This window comes from Macaca thibetana, chromosome 15, assembly GCF_024542745.1.
Source record: "Macaca thibetana thibetana isolate TM-01 chromosome 15, ASM2454274v1, whole genome shotgun sequence".
NCBI lineage: Eukaryota > Metazoa > Chordata > Mammalia > Primates > Cercopithecidae > Macaca > Macaca thibetana.
The window spans coordinates 107,021,978-107,048,491 of record NC_065592.1 but is presented as its reverse complement, the minus strand read 5'-3'; the positions used below and the strand labels follow the sequence as shown (position 1 = coordinate 107,048,491).

The 26,514-nt window shown below is 39.6% G+C and overlaps 1 protein-coding gene across 7 annotated transcripts; it reads right to left on the bottom strand.

Annotated features, from left to right (window-relative positions):
- Positions 1-533: 533 nt before the first annotated feature.
- Positions 534-20,775, bottom strand: ZNF658 (zinc finger protein 658). 7 transcript variants are annotated; one of them, XM_050761772.1, is made up of 6 exons: positions 20,664-20,747; positions 19,991-20,097; positions 17,932-17,990; positions 13,146-13,272; positions 12,769-12,864; positions 534-4,141 (listed from the first exon to the last, which is right to left on the bottom strand). In XM_050761772.1, exons 3-6 carry the CDS (start codon positions 17,944-17,946, stop codon positions 1,206-1,208), a joined length of 3,174 nt encoding a protein of 1,057 aa, XP_050617729.1. In that variant the 5' UTR covers positions 17,947-17,990; positions 19,991-20,097; positions 20,664-20,747; the 3' UTR covers positions 534-1,205. The 7 variants fall into 7 exon arrangements, with proteins under 7 accessions (XP_050617729.1, XP_050617726.1, XP_050617728.1 ...); XM_050761769.1 differs by lacking the exon at positions 20,664-20,747 and adding an exon at positions 18,450-18,575 and having other exon boundaries at positions 19,991-20,642; XM_050761771.1 differs by lacking the exon at positions 19,991-20,097 and having other exon boundaries at positions 20,664-20,775.
- Positions 20,776-26,514: the final 5,739 nt, after the last annotated feature.

The following is a 26,514-nucleotide window of genomic DNA, read 5'->3' as shown; positions in this document are numbered from 1 at the left end:
TGTAAGAATCACCCTGAACCCCCCGTCCCCACCACACACACACACATACACGCGGTGGCTGGGGAAATCTCAGGGACCTCCAAGGTCCTAGAAAAACCAGGCAAGACTAGTTTTAGGACAAGACTAATTAATATCCGGACATAGCAGGCAGGCCAAAATCTAACAGCATCAAGTTGAGGGAAGCCAACAGAGGACAGAGTCACTCAGAAAAGGAAGTGGACATGCCCAGGGCAGGTTTGTTCACGCCCACTAGAACTCACCAGTGAGTTATGGTGTTTATATACAGACTCAGAGATGTTCCACATAGCTCAGACTATTCACATTTATTCATACTCTCCACAGAATTCAAATTATTCCATGTTTAACTTCACATTCTACAGTGAGTTTGTCTATAGGCAAATCTTTTTTTATGTATGTTCTATAAGATTTTTGATACTACAAAACAGAAGTTTTGTTATGTCAGTTCTAGGTGAATATTTTATCTCCAATTCTAAAACTGACATTTCCTCAGAAAAAATTACCTAGGAAAAATGTCATTTATTCAAAATATGAAATTTTATTATAATTATTTGATGTTTAATGCAATTCACTTTGTGAAGGCTTCTGTGTTTTTCCTTAAATTTTCTGATTTTTAATGAAGGCTCCTGATCATCCTGGATGTTGACAAGTTTTCTTCTTCATGTGAAGTCTCTGATGCACAATAAACTGATTAGTTTTTCTAAAACTGATTATACTCATAGGGTTTCATCTCACTCTAACAGAAAGTTTAGGTTAAACTATGTGCATTTAACTCATAAGTCAAACTTGTAAGAGCTTAACAGACTATAAACTTAATTCTTGCTTTAAAGCAACAAAAACAAAACCCTCGTGCAGACCCGGAAGTGAATTCTGTTCCAGCTTTTCAGACTCTAGCTTCCTTGACCTTGTGCTCTATGGTTTTCAACACACAGGACCCGTGTTTGCTGCAGAAATAACCTCCAATCCATCTTATGCACCAGAAAGACTGTGGGGTATTTTTTTTTTAACAGCCAAGGTTAAGTGTGATATATATCATTAGCACCACATTCCATGGTCAGTCCTACCTGGATGAATGGCATTTTTTGACAAGCTATGAGCCTAATGGAAAAGGAAATGGCTAAGGGAAACAAGTTTCCAGCCTATGTGACATGAGTTTCTGCACTACGTGTAGTAAGGGATGCATTCCTTCAGGACTTCCCAAATCCATTACATGCTAGGGCTTTCTCTCTGGTATGCATTCTGGTGTGATGTACTCTGAGAGCTGCCTTACGGACAAAAGTTTTCCCACATTCATCACATTCATAGGGTTTCTCCCCTGTGTGAATTCTCTGGTGTACTCTCAGAGTTGAATTTTGGGCAAAAGCTTTCCCGCATTCATTACATTCATAAGGTTTCTCCCCTGTGTGAATTCTCTGGTGTGCACTAAGGTGTGATTTCTGAGAGAACGTTTTCCCACAATCATTACATTCATAGGATTTCTCCCCTGTGTGAATTCTTTGATGTACTCTGAGGGTTGAATTATGGGCAAATGGCTTCCCACATACATTACATTCATAGGGTTTCTCCCCTGTATGAACTCTCTGATGGGCACTAACATATGATTTCTCAGAGAAGGTTTTCCCACATTCATTACATTCATAGGGTTTCTCCCCTGAGCGAGTTCTAAGATGTGCTCTGAGATGTGATGTCTTGGAGAAAGTCTTCCCACATTCATTACATTCATAGGGTTTCTCCCCTGTGTGAATTCTGTGATGTGCCCTGAGGGCTGAATTATCAGCAAACGTTTTCCCACATTCATTACACTCATAGGGCTTCTCCCCAGTATGAATTCTCTGATGTGCACAGAGGTGTGTTCTTTGGGAGAAAGTTTTCCCACATTCGTTACATTCATAGGGTTTCTCCCCTGTGTGAATTCTTTGATGCACTATGAGGGCTGCCTTATAGACAAAAGTTTTCCCACATATGTTACATTCATAGGGTTTTTCCCCTGTGTGAATTCTCTCATGTCCACTGAGGTATGATTTCTGGGAGAAAGTTTTTCCACACTTGCTACATTCATAGGGTTTCTCCCCTGTGTGAATCCTCCGATGTGTACTGAGGCGTGTCTTCTGGAAAAAAGTTTTTCCACATTCATTACACTCATAGAGTTTCTCCCCTGTATGGATGTTCTGATGCGCTCTAAGGGCTGAATTATGGGCAAACGTTTTCTCACATTCATTACATTCATAGGGTTTCTCCCCTGTGTGAATTCTCTGATGTATTTTGAGGGCTGAATTATGGGCAAAAGTTTTCTCACAGTCACTACATTCATAGGGTTTTCTACCTGTGTGAATTCTCTGATGTGCTCTCAGGGCTGAATTGTAGGTGAAAGATCTCCCACATTCATTACATTCATAGGGTTTCTCCCCTGTGTGAATTCTTTGATGTGCCTTGAGAACAGAAATATGGGCAAAAGACCTTCCACATTCATTACATTCATAAGGTTTCTCCCCCGTGTGAATTCTATGATGTGCTCTGAGGGCTGAATTATGGGCAAAAGTTTTCTCACAGTCACTGCATTCGTAGGGCTTCTCGCCAGTGTGAATTCTTTGATGTGCTCTCAGGGCTGAGTTATAGGTAAAAGATTTCCCACAGTCATTACATTCATAGGGTTTCTCCCCCGTATGAACTCTCTGATGTACACTCAGGTGTGTCTTGTGAGAGAAAGTTTTCTCACATTCAACACATTCATAGGGTTTTTCACCTGTGTGAATTCTCTGATGTGCTCTGAGATGTGATGTCTTGGAGAAAGTTTTCCCACATTCAATACATTCATAGGGTTTCTCCCCCATGAGAATTCTCTGATGTCCTTTGAGATGTGATGTCTTCCCATATTCACTGCCATCACAGAGTTTCATCTCTGCATCTGTTTTCTGGTGTCCTGTGAGGGGTAACTTGTAAGATCTCCCACAGCCATTGTTATCACAAGGTTTCTCTTTTGTGTGAATTCTCAGATGTTTACTGAGGTTTGAATTCTGACAGAAAGCTTTCCCACATTCATTACATTCATAAAGTTTGAATCCCACATAAGTTCCAGGATGCTGAATAGGATGTGAACTTGAACAAAAGGATTTCGCACATTCTTCATATTGGTAAGGTTTCTCTCCTGAGTGGGGCCCCTGATGCTGAATGAGGTGTCCCTTCTGGTAAAAGGATTTTCTGCATTTCCCATGTTCATCAGAAAGGTAGAATTTATCTTCTGTGTGAATTCTCTGATGTGCTGTAAAGTCTAATTTCTGGTAGAGGGCATTTGTACATTCATTATAGTCACCAAATTTATCTCCAGTTTGTGTTTTCTGATGTACTATATGGGCTGAGCTCTGCCTAAAATTTTCTTCACATTTATTGCTTTCAAAAGCACTCCGTCCTGTAATAGTTCTCTGAGACTGAGTGAGGGGTGACTTCCTACTGAAATTAATCCCCCTTTCATTACACTCATAATGTGTCATAGCCATGTGAACTTTATTGTATTCAACAGTGGTGGTTTTGTCACAGGATGTCCCATATTCATTAAGATCAGAGCATTTCCCCCTTGTGTCAGTTCTCATGTCGTTAAATAAAGTGGTTTTATCAAAGTTTTTTCTAAATTCATCATCCTTACAGGACTTTTCTACTGTTGGAAAACTCTCAGGTGTAATACAAATTGTCTTATCATGTAAACCTTGTCCAGATCCATCACATTCAAAAGATTCCTCCAAAGTTTGAAATTTCCAATGCTGATCTTTCTTATAAGCTTTCGCATTTTTACCATGTTCATAAGATTTCTGTCCAGGATGAGCTTTCTCATGATTAATATCAAGCTGCAATTTCTCACACACATTCATGTATTCAGCCTTCTTTCTTGAATATTTTCTTTCACTTATAATTAATTCAGAAGCAATTGGCAAATTAATTCTATGTGAGTCACATTTACAGGGTAGTTTTTCTGAAAACTCTGGAGCTATTTCCAGATTAGATGGTTTTTCTAAAACTTTCTCTCGTTCTTTACTTAATGTTTTGTCAGCATCACTGATGAATATTTCTTGCCACAGAGGTTTTTCTTGTTTTTCCCAGATCCCTTTGATGTGATCAACTTTAAAATATCCTAAAATGAGAAAAATTTAAAATATACTATAAATCTTACATTTGTGATGGAGAAGAACTTATACTCATGTCTTGATTTTGATTTTGGTTTTTGAGATAGGGTATTGCTCTGTCACACAGGCTGGAGTGCAGTGGCGTGATCATAGCTCACTGCATCCTTGTACTCCTAGGCTCAAGTGATCCTCCCACTTCAGCCTCCCTACTAGGTGGGACAACAGGGGTATGCCACCATGCCCTGTTAATTTTTTTATATTTAGTAGAGACAGGGTCTTGCTATGTTGCCCAGGCTGATCTTAAACTCCTGAGCTCAAGTGATCCTCCTGCCTTGACCTCCCAAAGTGCTGGGATTACAGGCATGAGCCACTGTGCCCAGCCCGTGTTTTGTTATGTATTTTATTAAAGATTATGTTTCCAAAGATTAAATAATTCATGCACACAGACAGATTCTCTCCTCATGCATGCTGTTTATAAAACAGGAATTATTTCCGGGGCCAGTCAAGGTGGAGTAGCCCCTTTCCTCCCACATCTTCCCTCTTACAATTAAAAATCCCTAGACAAAAAACAAAACAAAACAAAAAATTAACAAATATAAACAAAGACTACAAAATGGAAAGAAAGTGAACTTCAGGACTTCAGAAATGACACAGTGGAGAATTCCAAGGCTATTCTGTATCTTTGACTGGGTGCTGAAGAAACCTACAATTCTGCACCGACAGGCACAGACAAAAAGAGCACAAAGAAAAGCCTGCTCCTTCCAGTCAGAGGTCTGAGACAATGGTGGTCTCACAGAACAGGAAACACTTTTGATGTTTTCTCATGCACAGGCCAAACCAAAATGATACACTCCTGTGGTGCCATGGAGTCTGAGGCAGGGAGCTAATTTTCCCCTGCCATAGATACAGAGGATCTGCATGCTCTTGTATGTTTCCCTCCATGAGCCATCAAGAATCCTGAGAAAGTTCCATTCTTGGGATATGCCAGGAGATGGTCACAGCAGCCACTACCAAAATTCTGTCTAGAACCAACTTATTATTTAATTTATGGAACAAATGTCTTGATCTGCAAGGGCAAGAATATAATAAGTTGTTTCAGGGCACTGACAGGAACTCATAGCAGCTACAGGAAGGAAAGAAGAAAAAAAGCAGCACAGAAGAGCAGAGGCAGGAATACACAGTAGGCCCAAAACTCAAGCAGAAGAGAAAGATAAAGTAGCACTTGCAATAACCATGGCTTGAAACCTGAAGACATAATGCATTCAACAGCTGAATTCACATTCTTCTCAAATGCACATGGAACAATCATCAAAACAGACTACATTCTAGACTGTAAGACAAACTTTCACAAATACATATGAAATAAATTATACGGAGGATGATCTTGAGTCACAGAGAAATTATACCAGAAATCGATTGTAAGTTAAATATTCCTAATTAACTCATGGGTGAAAGAATTCTCAAATGAGGTATTTTGAAGTGAATGAAAAGAAAACAACACAAGAATACAGAAATTTGTGGATACAGCTAAGGCAGTACACAGAGATAAATTTAGGGCTTAAATTTTGGCCAGGTGCGGTGGCTCACACCTGTAATCCCAGCACTTTGAGAGGCCAAGGCGGGTGGATCACAAGGTCAGGAGTTTGAGACCAGCCTGACCAACCTGGTGAAACCCCGTCTCTAATTAAAAATTAGCCGGGCATGGTGGTGCACAACTGTAATCCCAGCTACCTGGGAGGCTGAGGCAGGAGAATTGCTTGAACTCAGGAGGTGGAGCTTGCAGTAAGCCGAGATTGCGCCACGGCTCTCCAGCCTGGGCGACAGAGCGAGACTCTGTCTCAAAAAAAAAAAAAAATTATATTTGAAAAGAAAGATCTCCAGTCAGATGCTTGTTTTCCCTTTAAGAAACTAGACAAAGAGAGGACATTAAATTGAAAGAAAGTAGAAGGATGAAAAAAAGTCAAACCAAAAGCTTAATTATTTAAAAAGTTTTTTTAATGATAAAAACCATCAGAGAGAAAAAAAGAGAAGACACAAATTATCAATACCAAAAATGCAAGAGAGGACTAACTACTAACAGACATTCACGAGATCATAAAACAACATTAACAATAACTCTGTCTTAGTTTGGGCTACTACGACAAATTACAATAGATTAAATGGCTTAAAGAATAAACATTTGTTTTTCTCAGTTCAGGAGACTGGAAGTCCGAGATTAGGGTGCCAACATGACTGTGTTCTTGTGAAGACCTCTTCTGGATTACAGACTACTCACTTCTTGTTATAGCCTTACATGGTGAAAAGTGAAGTAGCTAGCTCTGACATCGTTTTGTAAGAGCATTCTAATCTCTCTCTTTCTTTTTCTAACTATAAAAGCAAACTACCTTTATTTGGACAATCTAAGTGGAAAGAAGGGGTACGTCAATGTGTATTATAACCACAGAGAACATATTCTATGTCAAATGTTAAAACATAATGGCAGAATCATCTAAAAGACATTTATTTCTAAAGGAGCTGTCAGTGAAAAGGATATTTATGACAACATAACATATTAACTTAATTCAGTATAATGCAGGATATGTTAACTAAATGTGTAATTTACTCAAGTTTTAACTATGTTTGCATATGTAAATAAGGCTTAAGAATGTAATTAAATCTTCCTCTAAATGTGTGTGTGTGTGTGTGTGTGTGTATATATGTCTGCGTGTGTGTATGTGCAGTTCCAAATAACTTCTGGACCAAATGGTTTTAACTAGTGAATTCTACCAAACATCCAAGGAAGAAATAATACCAATCCTACACAATGTCTTCTAGAAAATAAAAGATGGAATATTTCCCAAATCATTTTATAAGGCCTGCCTCATCCTCATAGCAAGATTAGGCAAATACTATTCAAGAAAAGAAACCTTCAAACCAGTATCTCCCATAACATAAATGCAAAAATGTCCCAAAAAGTATACAGAAATATATAAACACAGATAATACATCAGTGAAATTTACCTCAAAAATGCCAAATAGTTACTATACTGTAATACTATAAAAACTATAGTTTTTATGCTACATTTTAGGTCAATGTAATCTCCCATCAGTAGTCTGAAGAACTAAAATCACACAATACATCAATGCCAAAAATTTTAACAAAATTCAAAATCCATTTATTAATTTAATAAAAGTAATCTATAAAAAGCCTATAACTAACATTATACTCAAGACAGATTGAATGTTTTCCCTCTAAGATCAGGAAAAAAACAAGGATGCCCACTACCAGTACCTTTACACAAGATTGCACTGGAAGGACTGACCAGTGCAAAAAGCCAAGAATAAAAACACAAAGATACAGAGTAAATTTACACAGAAAATAATTAAAAATCTAAAAAGCTCCTTGAACTAATAAGTGTTTTTAGCAAGGGCCAATATACAAATCTATGCTTACAAACACACAATGACGAATTGGAATTTTAAATCAGAGAAACAATATTTACCACAGCACCAAAACAAAATTAAAAACAAAAATTTAAAAAGCCTCATTATCTGTGTTCTAAAAACTAAAAGACACTGATGAAAGAAATCAAAGAAATACTAAATAAATCAGTAGGGATATTTTGTGTATGGACTGGAAGACTGTACATTGTTGTCAATTCTCTTTAACTTGCTCTACAGATGCAACGCCACCCCAGTTTAAATGCCAACATGTTTCCTTTGTAAAGATCATGAACCTCATTTAAAAATTTATACAGAAGATGAAACCTGGAGAAGTACTTGACTTCAAAACTTAATAAGCTAGAGTAATCAAGTTAATGTTGTATTGGCATAAGGAAAGACATGTAGATGAATGAAAAGGAATAGAAACGACAAAAATAGACCCACAAATACACAGCCATCTGTTTTCTAAGAAAGGTGGAAATGCTGTTCAGTGGAGAAGTAACAAATCTTTTCAAAAAGTCATGCTGGAATAACTGGACTCCCTGTTCCAAAAACATTAAACTTGACACATAACTCATGCTTTATATAGAATTTAACACAAAATGGATTATCAACTCAGTGTAAAAACTGAAGCTGTAAAATTTCTAGAAGAAAATAGGATTCCTAAATCTGTTACTTTGAGTTTCAAAGTTTCTAGACAGAACAACAAAAGCAGGTTCTGTAAAAGAAAATAAGTTGGACTTTATCAAAATTAATATTCAGTTTTAGTGAGCCTCCTCTGAAGTTATACTAGCAGGAGTGAGATGCAGCATCACTGCCTGCCTCGTGGGGATGCAAGTCCGGTTCCCGACTGATCTGATGCCCTGGGGGTGGAAGAGGAGGCTTCTACTTTTTTTTTTCTTTTCTTTTTAAGACAGAGTCTCGCTCTTGTCCCCCAGGCTGGAGTGCAATGGCACAATCTCGGCTCACTGCAACCTCTGCCTCCCAGGTTCAAGCGATTCTCCTGCCTCAGCCTCCTGAGTAGTTGGGATTACAGGTGCCTGCCACCATGCCTGGTTAATTTCTGTACTTTTAGTAGAGACGGGGTTTCGCAATGTTGGTCAGGCTGGTCTCGAACTTCTGACCTTAGATGATCCGCCTGCCTCAGCCTCCCAAAGTGCTGGGATTACAGGCGTGAGTCACCGCACCCGGCCAAGGCTTCTACATTAACCCTGGACATGGGTGAAAGATCAAGGGCCTCCCGAAGACTCTGATGACACTATAACCACCTTGTATTTTGTCAGGTGCCAAGACCCCTAGTGCATCTGCATTCTTCTTTCCACCCTTCAGTAGTGAGATCTCGGCTCACCATTATCTCCACCTCCCAGGTTTGAGCAATTCTCATGCCTCAGCCTCTCAAATAGCTGGGATTACAGGCGCAAGCCACCATGAGCGGCTAATTTTTTTGTATTTTTGGTAGAGACAGGGTTTTGCCATGTTGGCTAGGCTGGTCTCAAAACTCCTGGTCTCAAGTGATCTGCCTGCCTCGGCCTCCCAAAGTTCTGAGATTACAAGTGTGAGCCACTGTGCCTGGCTAGATAGTGCATTTTTTACAAACTGAAGGTTTGTGGCAACCCTGAGTTGGGCAAGTCTGTTGGTGCCATTTTTCCAACAGCCAGTGCTCACTTTGTGTCTGACTCAGCAGTTTTTAGCAATCAAATATTTTAAATAAGGCATGCATGCTGTTTTTTAGACATGTTATTGCACATCTGCAAGACTAAAGTATAGTGTAAACATAACTTTCATAAGCCCTAGGAAAACAAAAATTGTAACTTGCTTTATTGTGAAATCTGCTTCATTGTAGTGGTCTGGAACGGAAACTGCAGTATCTCTGAGGCATGCCTATATAATACATACATATATTCAGGTGCACTTATTGGGTAGAAAGGAATACATTTACTCCATCCTTCCCCTGGTAATGCATTCTGTATTTTATTAAATCCTTCCCTAAGAAGAGTCATTAACCTATTCTACATGATCTTCTAGAATATTTCTACTTTTGCTTTGATAATTAGGTCTTAAGCCAACTGAATTTGATTTTTTTGTTTTGATCTATATGGATACCTCAAGATCCTTTCCCCATTTTTCTCCAATGTCATCTATCTAAGACCACTGTCTATCAAGTGCATGTTTTTTCTTGAACTTTCTACTCTGTTTCACTAATTTACTAAACCATCCCACCCCCCAACTCCGTGCTACTTAGCTACACAGAGTTTTACATAAAGCCTCAATATCTGGTAGAGAGGCAAATCCTCCTGTATCACTGTCTTTATGAATGGGATTGTGTTTGGAATAGCATTACATCTTTACAAATGTATCCCCCCTTGAATTTATTATATAGGTGTTTCCTCTGTTTTATCTTTGATAGGGTTAGCTAAAGTTTAATTCATTTTATTTTTATTGTAAGAAATATTCCATTTCTGTTTTCCATTTATTTCTAATTTTTTTTTCTTTTTTGAGTTGGCGTCTCGCTCTGTCACCCAGGTTGGAGTGCAGTGACATGATCTTGGCTCACTGCATGCTCTGCCTCCCAGGTTCACGCCATTCTCCTGCCTCAACCTCCCGGGTAGCTGGGACTGCAAGCGCCCGCCACCATGCCCGGCTAATTTTTTTTATTTTTAGTAGAGATAGGGTTTCATTGTGTTAGCCAATTAATTTCTAATTTTACTTTTAAATTCTGCTTTCATTACTGTATTTTTGATGCTGTTCTTGCTTAATTTATTAATGAGACTACGACCTTCCTTCTGTCTACTACTTTAGCTATATCTGATGGTTTCTAACTTGCAGCTACAATTATTTCATTACAGAAATCAAATCCAAAATTGCGTTACACTTTTTTGCATATTGTTTAAAAAAGATACTTTAAATTTTTTCAAGTGGATTTTTTTCATTTTATTATCAATTTCTAGATTTAGCAAACTAGGTTCAGAGAATGCTGTTTGTGTTTATTCGAATTTGTTGGATTTATTGAGGTCTTCTCTTTAGACTAATAGTATACTCTATTTTATCATTATTCCATTAAACATTAAAGTTTTGTTTTTTGCATTAGCATACATATACACAAATGTATGGTTCACTTTAATACAAATGTAATTTATGCCCTCTCTAGGCATATTTACTTGTTGTCCATTGTACCTACTGTTTAATCAGATAAGACATATTATGATGTCCTAATTCTAATGAGTTTTAAGTTCTTAGAACTCCATTATTTTATGTTTTGGAAACATTGATATTATATTATTTGGTGCAGTTATTCAAATCCTTAAAGGTTTTCATTTCCCTGTGCTCTTGAACGAGAGCTCTTCCTACTTTAATGAATTTGTTGCCTGAATTCAAATCTGAATGATACAGAACATGAAACCTACATTATTTTATCTTTATTGACTCGACAACTTTACCGATGTTTTATAATGATCTTTCTATGTTACTTATTTAGGGATATCCTTTTTAGACAATCAATGTGATCCAATAATTTACATTTAGTGACTCGGCAACATGCTTGATCTAAATGATGTCCATCTTTATGTGATGCTATTTGTTGGTATGACTTCAAACAGAAACCTTAATTGTGCTTCACTTCTAATAATTAAGATGATTTTATTTTTCTGTTCTAAAAATGACATTGAAAACTATAGTTTTTTAAGATTCCTGGAATCATTTATTAGTACAAAAGCTAATAGGCATATAAAAAGATGCCTGATATCATTAGTGACCAGGGAAATTGTTATAGACTTATTTGTGCCCCTCCCAAATTCTTATCTTGAAGCCCTAACCCCCAGTGTAACTGTATTTGCAGACAAGGCCTTCAAGGAGGCAGAAAGGGTAAAAATGAGGTCATAGGGAAGCACCCTAATCCAGTAGTACTGATATCTTTATGAGAAGAGGAAGAAACACCAGAGTATTTTCTCTCTCCCCACTGTATGTGCTCCCACTGTAAAGGCCACATGAAAATACAGCAAGAAAGTGGCTGTCTTCAAGCCAGGAAGAGACACGTCACCAGAAACCAACTTATTAGCACTTTCAGCTTGGACTTCCAGCCTCCAGAATCACGAGAATTTCTGTTGTTTAAGCTACCCAGCCTATGTTATTTTATTATGATAGCACTAGCTGACTAATACAGAAATGTACATCAAAACCACAGTGAGATATCACTTCGCATCCACTGGGGTGGCTCAAATCAAAAAGTCAAATAATAAGTATTGGTGAGGATGTGGAGAAATCAGAACCCCCACATGCTGTTGTTAGGGACGGAAAAAGGTGCATTTAGAAAACAGTCTGGTGGTTCCTCAAACAGATAAAGACACGGATACCAAATGACCCAGCAGTTTCACTCCTAGGAATGCACATGAGAGAAATAAAAACAATTGTCCATGCAGAAACTTGTAAATAAATGTTTATATTAGCATTATTTGTAGGTGGAATCCCAAATACCTACTGACTGATGAATGGACAGACAGGTGGTATCTCCATACAATGGAACATTATTTGGCCATAAAAAGAATGAAACATGCATTCTATAACAGCACTCGTAAACATTATGCTAGGCAAAATAAACCAATCGCAAAAGACCACATATTATATATGATTCCATTTATATAAAATGTCCAAAATAGGCAGATCTATAGAGACAGAAGTAGACTGGTGGTTACCTAGGGCTGCAGAGGGCAGGGGGGACAGGAGAGTGGTAACTAAAGGGTACAGGTTTCTTTGAGGTGATGAAAATTAACTGTGGTGATGTTTACATATACAGTCATCCCCTGGGGAGTTGGTTCCAGGATTCTCTTGAATACCAAAATCCATAAATGCCCAAATCCTTGATACAAAATGGCATAGCATTTGCATATAACCTATACACATCCTCTTGTATACTTTAAATCATCACCATATTAATTATGCTACCTAATATAATGTAAATAGTTGTTATACTGTATTGTTCAGGGAACCCTGACAGGAAAAAAAATGTCTATACATGTTAAATGAAAGTGCAATATTTCTTCCCTGAATAGTTTGGATCTGTGGTTGCTTGAAGTCACTGACCCGTACACTTTAAAGGAGTGAATTGTAGGAATGTGAATTATATCTCAATAAAGCTGTTAAAAAAGAACTTTCAAAGGTGCTCTCCCTCTAAAGTCTAACTACCCCCAGGGGGCTCCTTCTGCTAAGGCCCACTCACCTTGGTGCTTCTGGTTCAGGAATTCATCTTCTAAGGACCATGGCTCTTCTCCTTGCTCCAACCTGGAGATCACCTTGGGTTTAGTAATGCAATATCCTATAAACAAAATAATTGAGGGTATACATGGACCAGATTCACGGGCTTTTGGGTTACCACAAGGGGAAAAAAGATATGGCAGCAAAGCATCAACAGGGTGTTCATTTGAAGTTTTTAATGGGAAAGTAATGACATGTTGCTTTTGTTTCTGTAAAGGTTTCAACTACTTCAGACCTTTTAATCCAAAGCCCTTTAATCTCTATAAAGGGTCCATGTGTTTTGATACTTTTTAAAAAGGGAACATATATTCTCAAGACAGACCCATGGTAAGCTATGCTCACCCACTGAGATGAGGTGGCTGTAGTTCTCCAGCATCACGTCTCTGTACAGGGTCCTCTCAACAGGGCCCAGGTGCTGCCACTCCTCCTGGGTGAATTCCACAGTCACGTCCTGGAATGACACTGATGCCTGTAACAACATTTATCACAACAAATGTAACAACGGTTTGTTCAAGGGTTCAGAATTAGGTGACATAGAAAATATCTTTGACAGCTACTACTTTGAGGCTCTAAAATGAATGGTTATAAAGGCTTATTTTAGACCCAATATTGTCTTAACATATGTTACTCAATTAAAACATTTTTTAACTTGCCATAATTTATCTATATATATTTATGAATTCTAGATATTTTTAAGACAAAAAAATTCAGCGTAAAACAACTTCCTTCCAACCACCTCCTTCCTTCTTCCACATCTCCGCAGATTATCTGGGGTAGTCTTTAGGACATTCACACCCTCCCTGGCCATCATCAATGTCGATTCTGGGGGCTAAGGAACAGATACATGTGAAGTCTGGAGATACCCTGACCAAACTTATGTACAAATAAATGTATACAAATATACAAGGCTAGAGCACGTGAAGAGCAGAGAACAGCTACAATAGTTGTAACCAAAGAGACCAGCATAAGAGAACACTTCCTACACTGAGGTCATAGCAATGGATTTAAGAATAGGGATGTAACCACAGAAGAGAAGCAACACCCATTTAATAACTACTTTCTTGTACAGCTATTCAATCTAGCCGTATGAGCAGCTCCTTTTTAAAAATTTTGTTTTTAATTGACAGAAAGACAAATATTTCAAATTATATCTCACTTACATGTGGAATCTAAAAAGTTCAAACTCATAGACGTAGACAGTAGAATGGTGGTTACCAGAGGCTGGGTGTGAGGGGTGAGGAATGAGGAGGCATTGGTCAAAGGGTACAGAGTTTCAGTTACATAAGAGCAATAGTTGTTCCTCTTATGGAAAATAATAATGTAATGTATATTTCAAAATGAGCAGCTGCTTGGTGGTGCCAAAACTGGTATTTGGGAAAGAAGAAAAATGTGTTAGAAGGTTCAGTGAGAGTTCTGTTCATGGTGATACGTAGCTAGAACTGTTCCTTCAACCAGGACACACATGATTTTAGAGCACAGAAGGTAAGATGGGGATGAAGATAAGCATTTAGGAGTCACTAGCAATTTAGGTGGTGAGTGAGGCTGGCAGAGACAGACAGACAGCTCCTTGAGCACACAGGGATTGAAGAAAGAAAAGAACAAAAACAACATCTGAGGAACCACAAAGTAGAAAAAGTATAGGCCACAAAGCCAGAGATGTTTTCTGAAAAATAATAATAGAATCAGGAGGGGACAGAGTCTTAGAAACTGAGAAAAGAGAAAGTTTTCACAACAAAAAGACTTCAAATTCAAATTAGCAAGTGATGACAGTGAAGATACTGAAGATCCAAGAAAATTCCTTCTTCCATAAAAGCAATGAGAAACTGGCAAAAACTGCAGAATCAACTTTTTCAGAACTCTAGAAGCTACCAAAGGCTTACAGCAATCTGCAGACCATTGGTATGAGAAAAACAGCTGCATCACAGTAAGAACAATCATCTTGTGTCATTTCAACCTTCCCTATTTCCATCCCTCTCACTCCAACTTAGCACTAGCTTTGAGAAACGTCTGAAACAACAGGAGAATCCAGCGGCCTGGTATCCACTGGATGAGGCCGACTGGGTCACAGGTTGGCCAAAGTCTCATTCCCAGAAAACCCTCATTACCTGACCTAATCTGTGGTTCCCGGGAAGAACTGACTTGCAAGGCTGATTGTCTGAATTAAGTCAGAGTTCCCCAGTGTGAAAAGCCTTATCCTTGAAGGCATTTGCCAAAAACATTCAAAGGCAATTGTTTAACTTAGCAGCTACCTGAGGCAGTGGATAACACCTGACATAAATAACAGCCTAATTGAAAAGTTTTTTAGAAAGGAAAAACTGGGGAATGGGATGTTCATAAAGCTTTTGAAAAGCTCCTACAGATTCTAGAGACTCTAGGTCACCTACAGGCATAGAGCTGAGCATATGCCCAGGGCTGTGATTATGCTCTGGAAAGACGTGAGAAGGCCCTAAACTGTCACCCTGGGTGACCCTGAGGTTTGGGGTAAACAGGAAGTGAAGGTTAACATAGAGTTATAAATTGCCTGGATGACTGTTGAAGGAATGCCCCAGCACTCATGAGGCTCTTTGGCAAAGACTGAGAGCCTTACTTAAGGTTTCAGGCATTTAAGAAAATTTCTGCAGACTTCTGCGGCCACACATGACAATAAACACAGGCTCTACTGAATCAATTAAAAAGTCACTAGACAAATTTCAACAACGACCCCTGCAAATTGAGAATGTTTTCTAGAGTTGCCACCTTATTTTATTTAAAATGTATAGTTTTCAACAAAAAAATGCAACACAAGAAAAGAAACAACCAAGTAAGACCCACATGCAGGAAAAAAGTATAATCAACAGAAACTGCTCATGAGGAAGCAGGCACTGGACTTAAATAGATGACGACTTTAAATCAACTATTTGACAATGGTCAAAGACTTAGAGGAAATGATATGTAAGGACCAAAGGAAAGTATTAGAATAACATCTCACCAGATAAAGGATATAAATAGACAGAAACTATAAAAAGGGACCAAATAGAAACTTTAAAGTTGAAAAGTACAAAACTAAAACAAACATTTTTATCAAAAAAAACCTGTTCAACAGCAGGTCTGAACAGGTAGAAGAATCAACCAACTGGACAACATGCCCACTGAGATTATGCAGTGAGAAACAGAAAGAAAAATAACAAGAAATGAACTGTTGGACAGCACCAACATATGCCAAATAGACTAACAGAATAGAGACAGAAAGGGTCTAAAACAATATCGAAAGTAATAATGGCCAAGAAACCCCCAAATCTGATGAAAATGATAAATCTACACACGCAAAACGCTTCACAAATTTTAAGTAGGATAAACTTGGAGAAAGAAATCCACACTGGCTGGGGGTGGTGTCTCAGCCTATAATCCCAGCACTTTGGGAGGCTGAGGCAGGCAGATCACTTGAGGCCAAGAGTTTGAGACCAGCCTGGCCAACATGGCAAAACCCCATCTCTATGAAAAATATAAAAATTAGCCAGGCATGGTGGTGAATGCCTGTAATCCCAGCTACTCCGGAGGCTGAGGCACAAGAATTGCTTGAACCAGAGGTTACAGTGAGCTGAGATCGTGCCACTGCACTCCAGCCTGGGTGATACAGCAAAAGACTGTCTCAAAAAAAAAAAAAAGAAAAGAAAAAAAGAAAAAAAGAAATCCACACCTGGACATGAGAATCTGAATGTTAAAAAGACAAAGAGAGAATCAGGAAAGCCACAACAGAGAAACAAGTCATCATATTACAGGCTGATTTCTAATGAGAAACTATGGAGCACAGAGGGCAATGGGATGACATATTCAAAGTGCTGAAACAAAGACTGTCAACCAGTAACCTCCATATCCAGGAAAAATGGAGAAACTGTAATTTTCTCAGGTAAACAAAACCTGAGAGAATTTATCACAGGCAAGACTGCCTAAAAGAAATAATAAAGGGAGTGGTTCAGCAAAACTATGGAGACAGAAGAGTAGGTTAGTGGTTGTTTGGGGCTCAGAGGGAATGAAGTGGTAGTTACAGTGTCCATAGCTTCTTTCTAAGGCAATAAAAATGTTCTAAAATTGACTGCAGTGATATTAGCATATTATCTGAGAATATACTAAAAAAAAAAATCACTGAATTCTACACTTTAAATGGGTACATAGTGATATATGTGAACTGAGTCTCAAAAAGCAGTTTTAAAAAAAGAAAAAAACAAGGGAAGACAAAATCATTTGGAGACAACAGAGAAGACTAAAGAGCCAAGGACAGAAACTGAGGCTGAGCCAAGTGAAAGGACAAGGAAGGTGGCTCCATGAAGACATCAGCCGGGGAAGGACCGGCGAGGGGCAAGTATCACTAACAGAAACGTTCCGGGACAGAGTGAGACATTGAGGCAAGTGCTGCAGAAAAGCCAAGCAAGGAAAGGAAAAGACCACACCACTGGATTTGATTATACTCTGGGTAGGAATACTGGAGAGCCCAGGCAAGTGGCAAGAAAAACCAAGCCATCCCGTGGAGAGTTGACGTTAAATGCTAAGTGGGGAAATATCTGAAAGAGAACAGAATTTTGGACCATCTGCTGAGCAACCTATCATGGGTATTCAAAATATGTATGGAGAGTGATTTTAAAGACATTCAGTAGATTCATCAGAAAAATGTTAAATTCAACCCTTTCATTGGAGTTTTTGAAAAACAGTACTGAACGTGTTCAAATTTAGCATTACAGTTTCTACTTCTATTGAAGAAGTAATACTCTGTCATTTGGCAACTCATTAACTAAGTCACCTACTTGAAGAACAATAAATACATTTCGTTATCTTTATGTTTATATTCCATGATAAATCGGTTTGCTTTATCTTTCTCATCAATGTAAACCTTTAAGTATTGTCTGTCTGACACTCCACCATGGCTGTCAATAACCTCAGAAATAAATCTGAAGCTTAATGTGGTAAATTTGTAATATCGAAGGATCTGCATCTATCCACATGCCACTTTGCGCTGCTATTAATCTGCATTTCTACATCTTCTAGGAATGTGTCTGATCCATTTCTGTTTCTACTTTTCCATGTTAATGTAAAGACACATAAACCCTTACAAAACCTATTGTAAAATAAACTGGTTTTTAAAAACTGAACTCACCTGAGAGATGTTCATTTTCTGCTGCTCCTGGAAGAGTGGAGAGAACTGTGGAGGTTCAGCTGGGAAGGAGGAAAGAGCAATGGGGTCATGAAAGACCTGGTCTGCCTCACAGTTCCTACAGAGATGGTCCCTGACATGAGATGGTTCGACTTGATAATGGTTTTCCTGCGACATAATCCTACTGTAATCAAGGAGCATGTAGTCCTATTCATGTGCCTAAAAAAAATATCATCGCACTCAGCTGGAAAAAAGGATTCCCAATGCAGAATGTCCCTTCCACTCTTGAAAAGGGACAGGAGGGACCACTCAAAGACAGCCACACCTGAATACGTGCATCTCTGATAGGATTACATGTGCTTAAACTTGCATTTTCACTGAGTAAAGTAATACTGTTTTTTGTTGATTTACTAATAATTATGTTGATTTATTAACAATTATGTTCCCTTTTGACTAAGAAAAAAGTAAAAATAAAACAAAGGATTAAGCAAGTTCAGGTATAAAGAGATGAAGCTGTTTACCTTCATTAAAGCTAATGTCAAAGAACTACTCAGCTGGGCGTGGTAATCCCAGCAATTTGGGAGGTGAACTGCTGGAGGCCAAGAGTTCCAGACCAGCCTGGTCAACGTGGCGAAATCCTGTCTCTACTAAAAATAGAAAAAAATAAAAAATAAATTTAAAATTAATTTTTTAAAAAAAGAACTACTCAGACTGACTTATTAATCAAGTTCTTACTGTCTTTACACCCAGAATTAGCGCTTCCATGGAAAAAATTAAGATGGGATGTTTTATGCAAGGAATTTCAGGCCCAATATTTTTGGGTTTCCAATATAGGAAATTCTTCCTCTACTACCAGGAAAGAGGGAACATCAGTATTACTCTAAATGCCACAGGTGATGATGAACACAGTGTTAGAGGGACTCAGAATGTGGAAGAAGTGAAGGCAGAAAGGAAAATAGGCTGCTGTCTGGGATCTGGACAGCTGATTACGTCTTCCCTGGATAGCATGACCTAATCAGCCCTCCAGTAAAGTGTCTTTTTCCACCCAGCTTGACAGTCACTCATCCCTCTCAACCCCAGGGAATTGCCTTCTCCAAGTTATTCCACAGCAAAGTCACACGGTCTGTGATGGCTTCTGGATGTGGCAACATCACTAAATCTGATGCATACATTATATAGGGAATCAAGAACTGCCTCTGGGGAAGCAATCAGGACTTGCTCCTTTCTAGAATCTTCTGCCTCTTCTTTGACGTTCTAAAAGAGTCTCCATCATATAGGCTGTTCTTCTATGGCAGTAGTCCTTAGGACTCCCTCTTTACTGCCTCACATGAGCTGCTTTGCTCCAGAGGAGCTGGGACTTGGGCCTGAGAAACAAACTCAACTGAAACCATACCTTAGACCTGACTCTTGAGATTCACTCGAAATGTGCTATCCAGCACTGCAGCCATCAGCCACACAGAATCACTGAACACCTGAAGTTTGGCCAGTGCCACAAGTCGAATATTTAGGATGCAATGAGTTAAGTAAAATAAAGTAGTAAAACTGACTTTGCCTGCCTCTTCTCTTCACTGTAGCTACTGAAAAATTCTAAGCTCTTTTTTTTTTCCTCTTTTGAGACAGTCTCGCTCTGTCACCCAGGCTGGAGTGCAGTGGCTCAATCTCGGCTCACTGCAGCCTCTGCCTCGGGTTCAAGCGGTTCTCGTGCCTCAGCCTCCCGAGTAGCTGGGATTACAGGAGTGCACCACCACGTCCAGCGAATTTTTGTCTTTTTGTAGAGATGGGTTTTTGCCATGATGGCCAAGCTGGTCTCCAACTCCTGGAGTCAACTGATCCACCGGCCTAGGCCTCCCAAAGTGCTGGGATTACAGGCATGAGCCACTCCACCTAATCAAAAATTATGAATTGTATTTGTGGTTTGCCTTATCTTTCTACTGGACAGTACAGCACTAGAGTATCAATCTGTGCCTTTGAGGAGACAGCAGGAACAGTACAAGAGGATTCAGGAGCCTCAGCCTGAATCAGAGGTTCTGTAGAGACCCGACAAATCGCAGGATGTATTTACCACTTGGTGAGATCCTGTCCACATTCACTTCACAATCATCTACACAGATCTGGTGACAGGCCGCTCTGCATAAGCGCTCTGAAGGCTTTAGGCAGATACTGGAAAGTCTGGGTTTCAGGCAGACAGCATATTAGAAAGAGCAGGATAGGGAGTCACATCTCTCGGCATTTGCATCTCACCTCTCTCACCTACTAGCGTGTGCTCTGGGGTACCCATCCCCATGAACTTTCGTCCATTTTTAAAAAACGGCACGTTTATACCAAGGAGGGTCGCTGGGAGGGTTAGGTGAAATACCAAACGATGAGAGTAAGTGTCTCATAATTGTGAGAGCAGCTTACATTTCACACAGTGACTATTAAGGACACTTGACAAAATGCTTTACAGGTGACAACTTATTTAATTCTCAGACTAAGAACACGAGTTACTAGTAACCTCCTCCTGTTCGCCGTCAACCTTATCCACGCACATTGCCCTTCCCGCGCCCGCAACCCCGCGGGGCCCGGCAGCCCTACACCTGCGGACAGGACTCAGCCCGGGCCCGTGCACGGGGCCGCGGAGGAGAGGGGAGGGCCATCCTGGGGACTCCTGAGACTGCCTGCTGCAGCCCCCGCACACAAGCCCGCCCGTCCCCAGGCTCCTGGGCCGCGCGGAGCCCTGTCACCGACACTCTCACCCCAGGTGCGCAGCCTCGGCTCCCGCGCAGACCTACAGACTCGGACACCTTGTCCCTTTCAGGCCCCGGAGGTCGGACGGCGGGAGGTGGGGCTGGGTTTACACACGCGCAGAGCGAGCGCCGAAGCCCCATTTCCCGAAGGGCTACGCGGCAGGCGCGTAACGTTGAAAACTACACTTCCCGTAAGCCCCTGCGTTCGAAGGAAGTACTATAATTTTTTCTGCTTCTTTGACCGGCTGGGAGGGACCTTTGGAGCCCAGAGTTTTCCCAAATTCCCGCAGGTTGTCAGCATGACCACAAACTGCGAAGCGTGGTTCTTGGTACGATCCTGGTTGGAGAAAAAGCACCTGAAACAGACATTAACAATTGGGGAAACATGACTATCGACAGGACATTAGAAATATTAAAGAAAATTACCATTACTTTGAGAATAATGGCTAGACAATGTAGGACATTGTTCTTATGTTTAAAAGATATGTACGGAAACGTTTGCAATTGTATGCTTGTAGTTTAATTGAAATACTTTAAAAATAATTTCTCAAAACAATGAGAGAAAGTAGATATAGAAATAAGTGAAGAATTGTTAAATCTGTATAATACGTGCATATGCTGCTCATTTTACTATTTTCTACTATTCTGAGAGTCTGTTTTTGTCTGTTTTTTTGCTCCACAGTTCTGAGTTCTGAGTTTTGCCAAATGCATAATGTCTTTTAGTGGGATTTCCACCAATGCAATGATGTAATATCCACCATCATGGTATCATAAAAAGTAGTTTCACTGCCTGATATGGTTTGGATTTGTGTCCCTGCCCAAATCTCATGTCAAATTAAAGGAGGGGCCTGATGGGAGGCGATTGGATCATGGAGCAGATTTCCCCCTTGCTGTTCTCGTGATAGTGGATTCTCACAAGATCTGATGGTTTAGAAGTGTATGGCACTTCTCCCTTCGCTCTCTTGCTCTGCCATGGTAAAGCTGTGATGCTTCACTTTCTGGCATGATTGTAAGTTTCCTGAGGCCTCCCAGTCATGCTTCCTGGTAAGCCCGCAGAACTGTGAGACAATTAAACCTCTTTTCGTCATAAATAACCCTATCTCAGGTAGCTCTTTATAGCAGTGTGAGAATAGACTAATACAGAAAATTGGAACCAGGAGTGGGGTACTACTATGAAGATATCTGAAAATGTGGAAGCAACGTTGGAGCATAGCTTTTTTTATTTTGCATTGTGCCAGCAACATTTGTAGAAAAGGCTATCTTTTCTCCACTGTCTTGCCTTTGTTCTTTTGTCAAAGATCAGTTGCTGATACTTGTGTGGGTCTTTTTCTGGGTTCTCTATTTTGTTCCATTGATCTATTAATACTTGTCAGTTATTTCACCAATATGACACTGCCTTGATCACTGTAGCTTTATACTGATTTTTGAAGCCAGGAGGCATTAGTCTTCTGACTTTGCTTTTCTTCAATATTGAGTTGACTATCTGGGTCTTTTGCATTTCCGTATAAACTTTAGAATCAGTTTGTTGATGTCAACAAAATAACTTGATTGAGATTGCGTTGAATCTATTGATCAAGTTTGTAGGAACTAACATCTTAACAATATTGAATTTTCCTATCCATTAACATGGAATATCTCTCCATTTATTTAGTTATTTATTTCTTTCATCTGAGTTTTGTACTTTTCCTCATATAGATCTTGCATGTATATTGTTAGATTTATACCTAAGTATTTCATTGTCTTAATGATAATATAAATTGTGTGTTTTAAATTTCAAATTCCAATTTTCATTGTTGGCTTATAGGAATGTAATTGATATTTGTATAATAAGCTTGTATGCTGCAATCTTGCTAATAATCACTTAGTTCCAGATGTTTTTCTGTCAACTCTGGGGTTTCCTACAGGGACGATCATATCATCTGCAAACAAAGATAGTTTTATTTCTTCCTTCCCTATTTGTAGGCTTTCTCCTTCATTTTCGTGTTTTGTTCCATTAGCTAGGACTTTCAGTATGACGTTGAATAGGTGTGGTGAGAGAGGAAATCCTTCCCTTGATTACTATCTTGGGGCATTTTCTGTCTGAGCATTTAACTATGATGTCAGCTATGGGTTTTCTGTAAATGTTCTTTATCAAGTTGAGGAGCTTCCCTCCATTCCTTGTTTGCTGAGAGTTTTTATCATAAATGGGGAGTGGATTTTGTCAAATGCATTTTCTGCATTCATTGATATGATTATTTTTCTTTAACCGGTTGACAAGATGGATTGGATTAATTTATTTTCTTTTTCTTTTTTTTTTTTTTTTTTGAGATGGAGTCTCACTCTGTTGCCCAGGCTAGAGTGCAATGGCACGGTCTTGGCTCACTGCAATCTCTGCCTTCCGGGTTCAAGCGATTCTCCTGCCTCAGCCTCCTGAGTAGCTGGGATTACAGGTATGCACCACCACGCCCAGATAATTTTTGTATTTTAAGTAGAGAGGCAGTTTCTCAGTGTTGGTCAGGCTGGTCTCAAACTCCTGATCTCATGATCTGCCTGCCTCGGCCTCCCAAAATGCTGGGATTACAGGTGTGATTTTCAGTGTTGAAACAGCTGTGCATACATATGTGGAATTAATCCAAATTATGATCTATAATTCCTTTTAAATATTGTTGAATTCTATTTGCTAATATTTTGTTGAGGGATTTTGCTTCCATATTCATAAGAAACATTGGTCTATAGTTTTCTTATCTTTTAATGTCTTTGTCTGGTTTTAATCTTAGGCCACTGCTGGGTTATAGAATTAGTTAGAAAGTATCCCCTCTATTTTACTGAGAAGATTGTAGATAATTTCTGTTGTAATGTTTGGCAGAATTCACCAGTGAAACTATATTGGCTTGGAGCTTTTTATAAAAAGGTTATTAATTATTAATTCCATTTCCTTAATAGATATAGGCCTACTCAAGTAGTCTATTTCTTATTTGTGTGAGTTTTGGTATATTGTGTCTTCTAAGGAATTGGTCCATTTCATCTATGTTATAGAATTTGTGGACACAGAGTTGTTCATTGGATATGAAATTCTAAGTTGGTGAATTTTTTTCTGTCAACACTGAATATTTCACTCCACTGTCACTCACGTGGTTTCTGAAGAGAAGTCTGATGTGGTTGTTACCCTGTTTCTCAACATGTAACATTCCCTCCCCCCACCCACCTCCTTTCAAGATTTTCTCTTTGTTTTTGATTTTCTACAGTTTGAATATGATGTGTTTAGGTATATGTTATCTGATATGTATCCTGATAAGTGTTATCTTAGTTTCCTGGTCTATAGTTGGTGCCCATTATTTATTTTGAAAATTTTCAGCCATTATTACTTCAACTATTTCTTATGTTCATTTTTCCTCTCTTTTTGGTATTCCTATTATACGTATGTTACGTTTATAATTATCTCACGTTCTCGGATATTCTGTTCCATTTTTAAAAAATCTTTTGTCTCTTTGCATTTAATGTTTGGAAGTATATACTGACATATCTTTGAGCTCACGGAGTGTTTCTCAGTTATATGCAATCTATTGATGAGCACATGAAAGCAGTCTTCGGTTTTGTTTCATCGTTTTTGAATTGTAACATTTACTTTTGATTCTTTCTTAGAGTTTTCATCTCCCTGTTTACATTATCCATCAGTTCTTGCATGGTGTTCGCTCTTTCCATTATAGCCCTTAGCATATTAATCAGTCATTTTAAATTTCAAGTGTAGTAATTCCAAAATCTCTGCCAATTCTGAGTTCAGTTCTGATGCTTCTTTGTTTCTTCAGATTGTGTTATTTTGCCTTTTAATGCACTGCAAATTTAATTGGAAGCCGAATACGATGTATCAGATAAAAGGAACTGCAGTAGATAGGTCTTTAATGTAAAGTTTAATGTTTATCTGGCTAAGAGTTAAACTGTATTTCCTGTTTGCTATAGCTGTAATGTCAAAAGCAAAAATTTCCTCTAGTGTCCTTGTTTCTGTCTCCCGTCTTGTCTTTGGGTGTTCATAGACTCCAGAAATAGGATCTGAGCCGTCAGTTCTTTTAACTGTAATTCCAAGCTATCATGCAGGAGCACTATTGATGCAGTGGTAATGAGTGGGAGGAGGGCAAGCCTTCCATAATCCTCTGATTAGATCCCAGTCTTTTAGTGAACCAAAGTTATGTATTTCTTTTCCTCCATGTTAAAGTCTGAAGGGGGCTGGTATGGCCTTCCCCAGGCCACTGAGGCTTTCATAAAAACCCATTAGGCTGGGTTCTGGTCGAGTAGTTCCCCTGAGTGTGGCCCTTGTTAAGGGGAGCAGAGAGCTCTGAGCACGTCTCCAAAATGGTTACTTTTCCCCTCCACCCTGATAAAAATCATCAAAGGAATTTTCTCTGATCTCCATACTGAGAACCCGGTAGGGATCTTGCAAGTAAAACTCTGTGAAGTGTGGGGGCCTCCAAGATCAGGTTTCTTCTGAGTTTTTAACTCTAAAGTTAGTCCACATTGAACCTGTAGCAATTTATGAATTACAGTTTAAAGTGTTGCTGCCCATACTGCTGTGGACATCTGCCTCTGGGCATCTGCTCCTGGTAAGCTGTGGTTCTCTGTGTCTGCCCATCTGTGTCTGCCTGTCTGTATCTGCCCATCTGTGTCTGCCCATCTGTGTCTGCCCGTCTGTATCTGCCCGTCTGTGTCTGCCCGTCTGTGTCTGCCCGTCTGCGTCTACATCTGCCTGTCTGCATCTGCCCGTCCGTATCTGCCCGTCTGTATCTGCCCGTCTGTATCTGCCCGTCTGTATCTGCCCGTCTGTGTCTGCCCGTCTGTATCTGCCCGTCTGTGTCTGCCCGTCTGTGTCTGCCCGTCTGTGTCTGCCCGTCTGTGTCTGCCCGTCTGTGTCTGCCCGTCTGCGTCTGCATCTGCCCGTCTGCATCTGCCCGTCCGCATCTGCCCGTCTGTATCTGCCCGTCTGTATCTGCCCGTCTGTGTCTGCCCGTCTGTGTCTGCCCGTCTGTATCTGCCCGTCTGTGTCTGCCCGTCTGTATCTGCCCGTCTGTGTCTGCCCGTCTGTGTCTGCCCGTCTGTGTCTGCCCGTCTGTATCTGCCCGTCTGTGTCTGCCCGTCTGTGTCTGCCCGTCTGTGTCTGCCCGTCTGTGTCTGCCCGTCTGTATCTGCCTGTCTGTATCTGCCTGTTTGTATCTGCCTGTTTGTATCTGCCTGTCTGTTTCTCCAGCTGTCCTGATAGTTTGTCCCATGATCTCAATTCTCTACTTGAGCTAAGAAGGGTTGTTAGTTTTCAGTTTGTTCAACCTTATTCTTGCTAGGAAGATAAGAATAATGGCTTCCAAACTCTTTGCGTGTCACACCAGAAACCAAAGTCTGTTTATTGTGTTTTGAGTTGCATTGCTTTATGCTATAAGAACAGATCTTTGTGAAGTTTAGTCAGACTTGCTTCCAGGCTTCTACTTTATTCTATGAAGTATATTATCAAAGAATTTAAGCTAATTGAGTCTGTGACCATCCATAGTGGCACTACACACCTCTGTTATTATCCTTCTTTATTCTCATAGTTCTCTCACTACACAAAGTATCCTAAATATGTTTACTACAACAAAATGTCAACTTCCTGAGGACAGGGAGCTTGTCTTTGCCTCACTGAGCATATATGTGCTCAAATATTTCTTAAGAAAGGAACAAGGACCTAAATCTGCTAGATACTACTGGGCAGTGGATTTCTGATAATTAACAAGACATTACCTACCTTCCCCTAGCTTAGCATCTAGAGGTGGAAATGATAAGGACTATGATGAGAGACAACAGAGCAGAAGACAAGGACAGGAATTCTTGGGGTAGTCAGTGGGGGCTTCTCTGAAGAGGT